The sequence below is a fragment of the Haliaeetus albicilla genome, chromosome 1 (genome assembly GCF_947461875.1).
Source record: "Haliaeetus albicilla chromosome 1, bHalAlb1.1, whole genome shotgun sequence".
Taxonomy (NCBI): Eukaryota; Metazoa; Chordata; class Aves; order Accipitriformes; family Accipitridae; genus Haliaeetus; species Haliaeetus albicilla.
Window position 1 is genome coordinate 70,642,831 of NC_091483.1, and position 13,787 is coordinate 70,656,617.

General features: G+C 40.1%; 1 protein-coding gene across 2 annotated transcripts in view; it reads left to right on the forward strand.

Moving 5' to 3' along the window:
- SLC2A9 (solute carrier family 2 member 9) overlaps nt 1–7,174 on the forward strand; it is a 115,339-nt gene extending 108,165 nt beyond the window's left edge. For both annotated transcript variants that reach the window (XM_069793575.1, XM_069793564.1), the window contains one exon: nt 3,615–7,174. In XM_069793575.1, the coding sequence (XP_069649676.1) occupies nt 3,615–3,872 (258 nt within the window). In that variant the 3' untranslated portion in view covers nt 3,873–7,174. The remainder of the gene's footprint in view (nt 1–3,614) is intronic.
- The last annotated feature ends 6,613 nt before the right edge of the window (nt 7,175–13,787 follow it).

Consider the following 13,787-nt stretch of genomic DNA (forward strand, 5'->3'; position numbering starts at 1 on the left):
GGCTTCTATTCCATGTAGTTAGTGAAATAATGCCACTAAGTATAGAAAAATACTTACCTTTTCAAATTTTATCATGTATGTTGTCATTATTCTTGTATCAAGAATGCACATGTCAATAAAGGATCTTGAGACCATGTCTGTTGGGCCAAATAGACAGAGTTGCAGAGTATCTGTGCTTTGCCACCAAAGGCTTTAATTGAAGGTCTTCCTCAGTTTTTTACTCCCACCCCAGCCCAAGATAAGCAAAACTCCAGGATTTTAGTTTTGGTGGCAGCTGCACAGTCTCTATAGAGGTCTTTTCTCTAGCAAGTTGGAAGGAGTAAAACAATGAAGAGAGACTATGGATTTGGAGATTACAGATGTCAAAGAGTAAATGACAGACACATGGGTATAATATAATATAAATAAGAGAAAGTATAGTAATTTCATGGAACAAAGACACAGATCCATTTTCCTGTCAGGTCTGTTTATCAGTACCTTTTCTGTAGTAGCCATCATTCAATAACTCTGCGTTTACCCTTTTCCCAGCACATTATCCTACCTTCTGGATGGGCACATCAGATATGTTGTGGCTGATCTATTAATTGTTCCCCCCCCCCAGATCTTTCCTCTGGCACCAGACAATTCAGAATACATCAGAAACAGATAAAAATGAATTAAGCATCTGGCTGAGCTGTATCCTACCCATGTCCCACTAAAGGTTTCTATTGAGTTGGAATTCAGGATTTAACATTTTCCTTCTGCTTTATCCTGTACTTCTGTCCTACATCCTTTGTCAGTGTTGGATAGGTAGAAGGTAGAAGGTTTCGTATTTATAACGAGTAATTTAATTCACACGTGACGTTCTTCTGTGCCAAATGCAGGTTTAGGTGATATGAGTTGAACTCTGAATGAGTTATAAAAGGCTCATGAATATGAGTGTTTGTCTTTCCTGTGTGTGTAAAATAATAACCAGCTTTAAGGAAATAACTATGACTGAGGACTAGCTGGTGAGAAAAGGGCATTTTGTGATCGCCCTGCTGTGTTCCTGTCTGGGAATTAGGGCTCCATTGTGCTAATCCTGCTGAACACAAGGACTGCAAAGTCTTGGTCGCTTCCCACAATCCCATTTGTAGGATTTGTAATAAAATTTAATTTTTAGCTTGTTCTCTATGGAACTTCAGTTGGAGGTCCTTGGGGGCTACTTCTAAAGGGATCTGCAGAGATTAAGGAGAGCAAGTTTATTACTAGTAAATGCAAATACATTATGTAAAATAATTGCAAATAAAATATGCACTCATGAGAATGTTCAGTTCAGTTAGAGAAGGTTTAAGGAGACATGAATCAAAGATAATAAATGCTGATTTAGATCATGGAGAACAAAAAATAAACAGGAATAAGAAAGGTGGGACAAAGTTGTGGCTGCACCACCAAGAGATGCAGGTAACTTGTGGCATCTGATTGCCAGGCTCATTCATACTAGGCATTAATGGTTTGTTTTCATCACAAAGGAGATTTAGTTCAATGACGATTTTAGAAACCGAAAAACATGATTCCAGATTGGAGCTCTACCATTCAGCTGAACAACAATTTCAAATGCAGAAGATCCAGATGCAAAATTTGAATTCTTAACATGACAGGATGATTTATGAGGCACTGTGAAGTTATTTTTTCCTGTCTACTAAATCCATTTGCTTCTGTCTCTGTATAAGCTTGAAAGTCTCATCTGTTCCCATGCTGAAATATTTCCCCCCCCTCATCACCTGTGCTCTCGGCTTGTTGTCGTCAGGTTGCTCAGGAGTTCGTGCCTCTAGGATTTAACAAAAAAGCATTGATGATCTCGAAAGTCCATAGTCAATATCAGAGGATGCACTTTCCAGCTTTTCTTGTTACAGACAGGAGTTGAAGGGCTGGACTAGGTAATGAATTATCCACGGAAAACATTGTAACTAGGCAGGCTGGCAATCAGCCATGGTATTAAAAAGCACCCGCAGGAAAGGGTTTTTCTTTTTTTCTTTCTTGTTCCACACACGAATTCATGTTGTTCTTCCATGCCATATATGATGTATACTGAGCAAGTGACACATAAAAATAGTTCTAGGAATTGCGTACGTGCTTAGCCCCCAAAGTAGGGAGCTTAACAAGCCTGCAGTGTAGGACCGGTATAACTAACGATGATGGGAGTGTATTAGAAAAATGGGGAAAGGCAGGGTTGCGTCATTGTCTAGCTCTGTCTTAATTGTTTCAGATACATACCTTTAATGGCAATTGTAAATATTTATATCTAGGAAGCCACGTCTGCTTCCTCCATCCTGGGTGATTTTCCCTGGGGTAACCTCTGCCTTGCAACACCTGGGGTGATGTGGGGGGGTCTGGCTCTCCTCGTGATTGCTGTTCGTGACCTCACACAAGGCACCACAGAAAGGTCGCCTTTTCTGGAGCTGGAGATACCCCTTTTGGTTTAATTCAGCCTTGTTAATAAAAACAAGTCAAAAATATGGGTTCATTGGACGTTTGGTTTCAGGACACAGAGTGAGGTAAATCGATACAGGAGGAACAGAGGTTTCCTCAGAGGCAGGTGGTGGCTTCACTGGAGTCACAATACCAAACCTCTTCCTAGTTCAACAAACCACAGCTGGCAATACTGTAATTATCAAACATTTTTCAAAACTGTACTGTTGAAACGTAACTGAAAGCTATTAAATGATCTAATAATCACCAGGCAAGAAATACTTATGTTTCAGTGAAGTGCAACTGCTACTAGTTGGTTGGAGCCTTTATAATCAGTTTATAACTTAACTTCTTTGTGTCTATAACTTTTTTTTTTTTTTGCAGTGAAGTAAACCGCAAAACATTCAAATGCGGCCTGTACTTCATTTCCAGTTAATTCTTACACTAGTTTCTAGCATGAAAGAAGTGCGTTTTATGGATTTTTTTCCTGCTGTAAGCTCCGGTAACCTTAGAAATGACACAAATGTCTGCCATTTGGGGTTTTTTCCTTGTTTATTTTGCAAATCTCAAAGCTTGTAACTACTGTGATGCAGATGCCCCGGGCTACGGCAGGGTTCCCATGTGTTGCGTACAGGTGCATGGTGTTGCAAAAGCATGCTTCATTTTTCGTACCTAGAAATGGCGAGGCAGTATGCAGAACAACCTGGTGAAACATCTGCCTCGTTTCCAGAAATACCGCGGCAGCGCAAGGCTCAGTTAAGCCGTGCATGCAGCAGGAGCCCCGCTGCCACCTGTGCTCCTCGCACCCGCAGCGCCCGAGCTCAGTCTGGCATCTCCCGGCGTCGCTCAGACTGCAGATCTGCGCCAGGACCACCTCTGCCAGATCTGCGTGCCTCTGCCAGGAGCCAGGACCGCCTCTGCCAGGAGCCAGGACCACCTCTGCCAGATCTGCGCGCCTCTGCTTTGCCGTCGGTGGGCCACAGGCAGTGTTGGAAGAACTAACGATTCATGCATTTTTATGAACTTCTAAGCACTCCGACTTGCAGTGAATGCCAGCACCTACTGTACTTGGTTAAAAATTGCTGCATACCGCCCATTTTTTCTTTCAAACCATTCCTCATGTTGCTCTTCTTTTGAATCTTGTCCCTTTTGTAATGACCATCTCCTTTGTTTTCTATTCACAGGCTGGTTTACAGACCTACTGCTTCCTAGTGTTTGCTGCCATCTGCTTAGCGGGAGCTACCTACCTGTTTTTTGTCCTGCCTGAAACAAAAAATAAGACATTTCATGAGATCAGCCAAGCATTTGCCAAAAGGAATAAAGTGTCTTTAGAAATGCAAGAAATGAACCACTGCCCGGGGGAGAGGAAATCAAGTGCAGAACAAGAATCAAACTTCACATCTTCGGTGAACAACGGGGAAACAAAAAAAGGGATTGTGTAAACCCAGGATGCTCTTTCGGGGGACGGGGGAGAGCATACTCTTTTCATTCAGTACGTTTATAGTAGCGCACAACTTGTGTTTTTCATGTGACAGCACGAACTGCTTCCCCCTTGAATAGGTTTCAAGTGAGTACGGGTGAATTTGTTAGCAGCTAGGGTGATGGTTGAGGAAATGAGAGGTGGGAGTAGTGGCAGCAGATTAAATAAGTAAGAGCCGGAGTTTTCTCGGGCACCTGTAAAATAGGTGCTGTGGTGAGTGGGCTGGGGAGTGTAGACTCAGAGAAGTAAAGTGGCGGTGGGGAGCCGGGGTTGTGAGCAGCAGCTGGCTGAGCACCCCTCTGTGCTCGCGGGGAGGGGTGCGAGCAGTCGCCGGGGAGGAGGAGGAGGAGGAGGAGGAGGAGGAGGAATGAGGCAGGGAGAAGGGAAGAGGTCCCAGCAGGTGTCTGCTAAGAATCGGTGCAGGCGAACCTGAAAAGGTACCGGCTTGCATTTCTCCACATTTCCCAATATGTCATTCAAGCTGCACATGAGAACCGAGGACTTGAAGGAAGACTCGTGACACTCCCCTCACCTCCCATTTCTTTTCCAGCTATTTTAACTTTCAGTTGCTTTGTCTGAACATATCCCCACCTTCCCACAAACAGGGAGCTCCAGGTCCTGATGGGTTTCCTTGTCTCTTGCAAATCCTGATTGTCTAGTAATAGAATTGCCTCTAGTTTCTGGGTTTGCTGGCACTGCATTTCCGTGGATATATATATTTTTTTAATTTTATTTTTTAAGAATAGCTGTAGAAGATTTAATACGAAATGAAAATCAAACCTCATAGTGAAGTGAGAGAACTCTGATGGCACGTGTAGGGTAGTGTAGCATTAAAAAAAAAGTCAACCACCAAGTGTTCCAAGGGTTGAGGTTTTGGTTTAGGTTGGGTTGGGTTTTTTTTGCTTTTTTCCTTCTAAAACAAGTCTTAGGAGCCAAAATTTCCCTGAGACCCAGTAAATGTCATTTCTTAACACTCAGATCTCTCCAAAGGAATTTGGGTGCCTATTTCTTATTTAAACACTAATTTTCTTTTGGGCATTAGATTCTGAAGCTCCAGGCCTAGTTCATGTTAATAAGTTTCTAAGCTATTAAATGTTTTGTAGAACTATCCTCAGAGTCTGCTTAATTTCATGATAGAAAGACTCAGCAGGTGGTTAGGTGATCCATTCCCTTCCATGTGGGAATTTTTTTATTAACATCACCTTTCCAGTTTGTAATTTTGATAATAGTTTTTCTTGATCCTTCTAGGTACCTGGATGCTGAGGGGGTAATAAGCACTTTTAAATTAAAAAGTTAGCTGTTTTATATGAAAAGTCAGTAAGTCTTAGAGCCGCTCTCAATTAGGCGTGGGGCACAAGAAGCAAGTGCAGCATGTAGGTAGAGCCAGCTGCTTCCACAAGTTATATTTACTAATCCAGAAGTTCATACATTTGGAGCATTTTGGAAAAAAAATTGTATATGTATTCATATATATATACACACACACATACATAAATACATATATGAATATATATCTATTCCAAATACAGATTAATATTTATATTCATATATATATACACACACAATGGAGAATTGTTATCCAGTATTTGGGGGTTTTTTTTCAGATTTCCCCAAGTGATAAGCTGTTCATTGTTTTGTTCTACACTGTAAATTACACTGTAAATTAAAATCAGAGATCCTAATGTTCAGCTGTTATTATGAAATTATGTATATGGTTTTATACTGTGATTTATTTATATGTGGCATATTTACTGCACACATTGTAAGCTGACCTAATAGGCCAATTTCACTACTGAGTAATAGAAGAAAAATTGATCTGAGCCTTTATGCCAGAATTTACGCTATTTTACTGGGATAGAGGTACAACAGCAAGTAAGAAAATGAAAATATATATGAGCAAGAGAATTAAGAATGAAAAATCAGATTTATGGTATTGGTGCTACTGTTAAGAAACAGTGAATCAGGGTTATACCAACTGATAATCGTAGCCGGAAGCTAATCAAACACTATGGAGAAAACTGAAGAAAAATGTTTTCTAATAACCACTCATAGAATTATGTACATAGCACATAAACATGTCATCTTTCAGTGGCTTTAGTTGCCTATTCCATGTGTTACATGAGGCTTGCTAAGTGAATGGCTATGTAAAAAGTGAGTTTGAATGCCACCCTTCCAGACAATTTCGAGAAGAAATTAGTCTTCTGCCTGCAGGGCGAGACTGGCAAATTCAGACCCTTTCATTCAGATTGAGAATTACCTTACTTTGCAGTTGGGGCTACTAACATGGTACGATGTGATCTGATCTGAGTCAAGGTGGCAAGATTGAAAACCATTATTATTAGAATTAGGAGAATTTAGCACTTAGTGCTGTTCGTTTATGTACATTACAGGCATTACTTGTTGATAATGTTGCCATTGGATAACTTCAGTAAAATATCATGTTGGCCTGATACAGCAGTTGTATTGGACTTCTGCAACAAGATAAAATCATCTTACAGTTGCTTACAGTTGCATTTGGAGCCCAGCTCTGAATGTGTTGGTAAAGAGATGGCTCGATAGAATTTCCTATCACAGCTCAGGGGCTTGTACAGCAGTAACAACAGGGGGTTGTGTTTTTCTCTTCCGCAACCCCATTTGCCCATCTCTTGCCCTACCTGAGATAGGCACAGTCCAGACAGGCTCTTTCTGCGCGGCTGCAAAGAGCTGCTGCAGACCGAGTACACCATGGGACAGCGGTTGCACTTCTCGCCAGCGGTTTGCTGCAGCCCACGGTACAGGTTAAAAGCAATTCCAGTCTCCAGACATGTATGTGTGCAGGTGCTTTGCTCACTGGCCGGGGAAGGTAGCTGCAGCCTCCTCTGCCTTGGGTTGTGGAAGTTTCTGAGGAAACTTCAGATGTGCCGGTACTGCATTAACTTTCTCATCTCTGACCCTAACAAGTTTTGTGTTGTTCTTCAAGATGTTTTGTAATGTTTTTTTCCATTGTTATGCTGCTATAGCTTCTCCAGCAATGAGAGGACAAAATGGAAGACATCAGCAATTTATCATTTGCTTTTTCTTGTTGAATGTATCGAATTGTCTGCAGCCCATGTGTTTGTCAGTGAGTGTTGTGTAGTGCCACGTTCTCTTTTCCTGTCTGTGACATTGGGATATGAGGTACTGCGAGATGGTGTTTGTACGAGTACTGCAAGTGGGTTACGTGTGTGTGATCAACTATGTCCATGCACAGTGATTGCAAAATAAACCTTTGGAATTAAACTAAAATGATGTAGATTTTGTTCTGGGTAAATCTGAATCTCTACAGCTGTACAAGTTCCATTGTACAATTCCCTGGGTTTTTGTACGTCCCAGTACAAGACTGTACAGTCCTGCGTCTGGATGACCCGAGTCATTGTGGACTCTACAGTTGGGTGGTTGGGAGTTACAGGGAAGAAAATCATCCCTGAAACTGTATATTTTTTTGAGTATTATTTACATTTCACTTCTCAAATCAGATTCCACACTTCATTCTTTCCTATGTTTATATTGGACTATAGAAATAAAAATACAGACATCAGTGAGAGGCAAATGTTTAAAACTGGCTAGTAGTAGTAATAACTCTGTATAAGAATTGTTGAATCTGGTGAGGCTTTTTTGCAGAAAGTTGTCATTTGCAGTGGATGACTTTGAGTTGCTAAAGCTCTGCTTTCTGATGAGAAATTCAGTCAAATGACTATTTCTGCTACAAAGATATGCAAAACCTGAGATCTGAAATACGTATAAAAATTGAATTTCATACTTCAGGTTCTGAAGCCAATTTTCACTCCACAAGGATCTGCTTTCTAGTGGGGGAAGATGTGAGTAGTTCAGCCATATGGGACAATTTTCATCTTCAGAGTAAAATGAAAAAAAAAAAAAAAGGGGAAAAAACCCCACACCAAAATCAACTCTTTGAAATTTGCTTTCTTCCCTTTGACTAGGGACCCTTTCTCATGTGCTTTTCCATACAGAAATCACCATATAAACTGTTAGAGCTCCCATCACCTCACACAGCAGGAAGAACAAATCTGAGTAAAGCATTCTTAGGAAACACCGGTGGTCTTTTCCTTTCAGCCTGACTCCAGAAAATAGAGTTCAGATACAATCTAAAAACCTGAACTATGTAGACCCAAACTATGAAGCAGGTTTGTTCATGCAAATATTCAGGCTGTTAAAAAATTCAGGTTTGGGTCCATACATAATTCTCTCTGCAAGTGATTTTATTTGGGAGTGAGTCCTGCGAAAAGGTGAATTTCATGGCAAAACTTGGTACTCGGACTCCTAATCAAGTTATCACAGCTCAATAAGCAATCATGCATAACCTGAGTCACTACAACCCTCTTCCTTGCAAGCTAAGCTGCATTAACCTTCCTTTTTCCATGACCTAAGAGAAACACAGGCAGTGGATGGTCAAGCTCTTTCTTCAGATGTTCCCGCTAAAGCTGCGGTACAGTCAATTTATTTTAAACCTAGGATTTTGATTTTTAAAAAGCATAGAAGAAAAGCTTTCAGGAGACTTTTATCCAGTGATAAGTGAAGATAACAGAAATCTCCTCCAGTGGCTTCAACTGTACAAATGTACCCAAGAAAGGCATGGTGTACACAAAGGAGTTCTAACCTTAGGAAACCCTGCACATTTTTATCTTCTTCAGATGGCAAACTGATGGCTTGCTTTCTCAGTCTGGGAAAACAATATAATTATTCAGATGCTGCAAAAGCACTGATCTGATGCTTTTCTTCTGAGTTTGGGGGCAGGGGGTGGGTTGGTTGGGTGATTTGTTGGGTTTTATTTAAGTTTGGAGCACTAGTAGTCAGGTTCATACGCCAAAGAAGAGTACCAAGCATGAGACTGCTGGAGTTGCTGGTTGTCTTAAAATCGTTCCCAAAAGGTAAAAAGCAAAATATAACTCCATCAAACCCCTGAGACACAATACATTAAGAGCATGATCTTGTAAGGGTAGGAGATAATTTGTCTGCTGCTATGTAAGCTGCCACGCAGAGACATTGATTTTTGTTTTGTTTTCTCCTATTTCTCTCAGTTAAAAAAATCAGTCAAGCTAAATGCAATGCTCACTGCTTTACATTTGTTCCACCTTTTGTTTCTGACTTGTTCCACCCAGTTACATAAATATTTTTACAGTTCAGATTTGAAAACAGGAAAGCAATAGTTACTTAGGAAAAGCAAACATGCCAAAGGTTATAAAAACATTAAATACAATTTTCTCTAGAGACTGACGTTTTTGAAGATGCATTCAAGGGTTAATTACTTAAATCCAAATTTCATGCAGTTTCATCCCTTTGAATTAAACTCTATAGACTGTATATATGCATATGTATAGAGAGGGAGACTTTTATGTTATCCCATGGAAAAAGTTCAGCAGCTTTAATTCTCAAACATAAAAGAAATTGGGCCATTTGGATATTATGTCAAGTTGTGAACTAGACTCTGATGGTGCTCAGATACTTGCATTAACAAACTGAGCTAAAGTTTGCATGATCTTAGGATCGGAAAACTTATCTAGCAGGGCTGTCTCCTTTTGGCCAGCCTTAGATTTTTCTTTTTGCACTTTTCTAAACTGCTAGGTGGAGGCTACTATGTTTATATATATATATATATATATATAAAAAATTTACTTACATTTTACATATATAAAATTTATTTATGTTTGTGTGTGTATTATGATATATCTTAAAATAGATAACATTTTGATATATAGATAGTATTATAATATATTATTTACTTTCCTCAAAGGAGAAAGAATGGATTTTTTCTAAATTCTGTGGAACTACATTTTGTTAAACAAATGTGAGCTAACATAAGAAATTATATATTGCTTTAACACAACACTGCAATAAACCAAGGTTAGACAATTTATAGTCTGTCACTGACTGGCTGAAGCCTTATCTTCCTAGTCGATACACTCCCTGAGGTGTGATAGACTGATCATCTGATTAACTAACAGTCGACAAGAGATTTTCATGTGCTTGTTGCACAGCACAGGAATCACCTTGATGCAAAGCTGGAGGAAATCCTTCTCAGGGTAGCTCCAGTTCTGGGCATTGATGCTAAAATAATTGCCAACATGTAGTAAGAGAACCAATTTCCTTTCATCAAATAGGCTTCAAGAGAAATTTATGAATAGAAGAGTTATCCTTAATGGTAACTTCTGGGTTTTCTTCTGAGGCATCAAAGGAAAATATTAAAACTCTCTTCATCCAACTAGAGAGTAAATTTGTATTGAAGACCCTCAAGAGCAGGATGTATTAGCATAGTGCTCAGTCTGAGCTAAGCCAAATACACTCTTCCAGTATCTAGTGAAACTCGGGTGTATTTTGCACACCAGAAGCTCTCAACCTTTTGGTGGGGAGCTCTCATGGTCCCCCTATCCCCTCCCTTCATCCCCCCCTCCCCCACCACAGGCTGTGCTTTACCTCTCATGCCGGCACGCTCCAGGATGAGGTAAGCCAGCATGTCATTAGAAAAAACATTTTCATCAGCTGAGAAGTGAAAGAGTATTAAGAGGCAGAAAGGGGGGTCACCTCTCAGCAGGATGAAGGGATGATGCTGTGCAACCTGTGGCCCTCTTGCAGACAGCTATGGCTTCACTATTAAACTTTTTATATAGACTTTAGAGAGAGCATGAATGCTGCAACCACAAGGAAGATGGAAGAGATTCGGAGTTTGTGACCAAGCAGCTGCCGACAGATGAAATCCCTGTCTGAGAAATCATCCAAGTGGCTTAGACATTGCTGCTGTTGATTTGATTAGTACAAAACATATAGGAAGGCATCTCAGGTATCACTCTGAGCTAATGATAAAAGCACTGCTCGCTTTGCAACAGTAATCAAAGGAAATGAAGTGCCAAAGGGATAGCAAAGGACATCACAGGAAATATGTAATATTACAAGTCTGGTCCCCCTCTCCAAAAAAGGGGCATAGGAAGAGACAGGTGATAATTATTTGAATTTTTCTAACGGAAAATGAGAGTTAAACAAGTTGTTAGGAAGAAACAAGGCTGAGGAAAACAGGATGCAAGATGGATGGCTTGTTTTTACAGTACATGACACAGGACCTATTCAATGAGCAATTAAAAATAAATCTAAAAAGTAATAGAAAAATTCAAGAATGCGTAACTAAAGCTGTAGAATTCATTGGCACAAATTAGAATTAATGAATTTTTATAGGATTAGATATTTAAATTTATTATAACTTTCAAATTTAAATTAGGCAACAAATTAAAAAGGGAAAAGCTATGGCTAATAGGAGATAAGAAATTTCTCTAAGGAGCTGAGTAGCCTATAATTGGCCATTAGATCAGTCTTTCACTTTCTTTTGAGATGTACGGATAATTTATGGAGACAAGATGATGCTCTATCTGGATCATTGCTCAGACATGCTGTCATAATTCTTACAGGTTGCAGTAAGCACTATGAGCTGATCCAGAATACAACAGAAGTGGGGAAATCCCAGCACCACCCAATAAATAAATATATGAGACTCTAAGTCTCACAATTGTTTCCAAAAAAACCTCAAACCCTAAGTTTTCTCCATACAAGGGAGCTTTTCAGATGAAAGTTGGACCATTATGCCTAGTGATAATCATTAGGAAACTGTGTGCTGAACTTTCTTTGCTCTTTTAAGAGATTTGCTACACTTTATTAACTCAATTTTGTAACGCTGTTCTATGGTACAAGTTTCAGCCTCTCCTGATTGCTCACAGTCTTGGCTAATAAGCATTAGAACTGAATGTTAGTAAGACAGAAAAAAATGGTAACAAGTCAGCATTAGTAGGAGGAGATTCAGCATGTCTGGCAAGCTTGTGTATTTTCTATGAACTAGGACAGCTGGCTTCAATTATTTAAAATTTAAAAAGCCTAATAAGTAGGTTTCTTAGATATTCTCAAACTATATTACTAAATGGGGTCAACATTGCAGTCCAGACTAACGGCTTGAAGAAATGGAGTCCAAATGAAGTGGGTGATGTTGGCATGCGGGATGTAGGTGGTGCTGAAGAGATGATCACTCTGGAACGCAAAATCATTCACAGCTCAAAGACAGGGTTGTGTTTTGTTTTTTTTTAAATTTAGAAGTGGCAGAAAATTGTAACACATCATACATGCTTTCACTGTCATTAAGCTACTCAAGACTACTTCAAAAGTAAGATTTTGAAGGCAAAGACATTTCTTATTTCTTTCAAATGAAAGACGTTGACAATACTTTCTTCTGTACACAATATTAGATCACGGATACCTATTTGATGGCCACTTTTGATCAATTATACTATGAACAATTCCACCAGGCCAACAGCAGAAAGCTCTTTCCAGCCCCACATGATAATGAGATGTCTTTTAGGTTGCTCCTACTTCATGATCAAAACAAAAATGACAAAACAGTAAAATATAAAAGCCATACAGCTCCGGAGTTCCAGGCCATTGTTCCTGGAGAGGATTTACCATTAAATATTGTATATGGGATCCGAGGTAGGTAATGGTGGGCATTACCCTGAAGGCAGTTAATTGCCATTTTACCCTTCCCTTCCATCACAGGTCAGGATTTCACTCAAAACTTTTACATAGCATTGAATATTCACATAAATGCTTGCGGCAGTGTGGAAGTGATTGATTGCCAACATAAATGAGGGCTAGTCAGAAGGTTAAAAATTAGCAGGACTGGGTCCTTGTTCAGTAAACATCAGATACAGCAGATATTACCAATCTCCCCCTTCTGTGGTCCTCTAGATTTATTATGGCGCTAACCAGAATACTAGTGGTATCACCTAAGAAGAGTGAAATTAAAACCACCTCTACAGTTTGCTTTCTGCTTTGAGAAACTGCTCTGTAGGAATTAGTACAATGAACGGATTTGCCCTGGGCGTTTATCTGCAATATTTCATCTGACCTACATACACAACTCGACCAGCGTGCGACCTGCCCTCCTTACAACTGATTGGGTTGGACCGAGTTCCTACACATTGTCACTGCTGACAGCAGATCTGAGGTCCAATCCCTCTCCCTCAGCCTGGCAGAAGTGCTTGGTTTAGTCCTTTAACAGTTACCTAAAGGACAAAAACCTTACAATTTACTGAGACGATACAGGATAAAAGCTTCATCTGCTCTATGACCTTTTGTGCTTCGCATTTATGAAACTCAAGAGGTTCTTTATTTTGTATTTTTTGGTGGTGTCTTCATTTGTATATAAGTCTTTCACAGCAAAAGAACTCCAGCCCTTGCCTCTTCCTAAGCTGCAGCCACCTGGGAGATCAGATTCTCTTGCATTATAAAACCAAAAAATAACCTTGCATTGTATTTACTTAATACCTCATCAGATATAACCTCTTCACAACTCCTTTCAAAGTCTATGTTTTTGTCAGCTGGATTTACCTGGGGGCTATAAGAGAACAAGGGCAAAGCAGCACAAGAACAAATGTCATGAAGGTCCACGAAGCTGTTGAAGCTGGAAGAGTCCCTCTTCCTCCAGCTGCCTCTGTCCTGGAAGGAGCCAGCTCACCTCTTGCCAGCAGGACAGATTTGGGGGCTGCAAAGCTCCTACCACATGTCAGCAGGAGCAGCACCGCTCTATCTCACTGCATTTTGCTTGTGTTTCCAACAGATTTTCAGACAAAAACCAAACTGTGAAGGGGATGTGAAAAGCAGAAATAGCAGCTAAATGCCAAGCTCTGACCAGCCAGGCTCTGCCAGCTGACCCTCTGACATAAGATGCATCCTTAGCACGTTAGACTTAACACATAGCATAAACACCTACAAACATTTCTAGCTCAAGGAAGAATCACCGCTTGAAAAAAAAAAACCCTATGCATAATGGTCAAAAGTTTGCTTAGCTTCAGGTGTGATAGTCCAT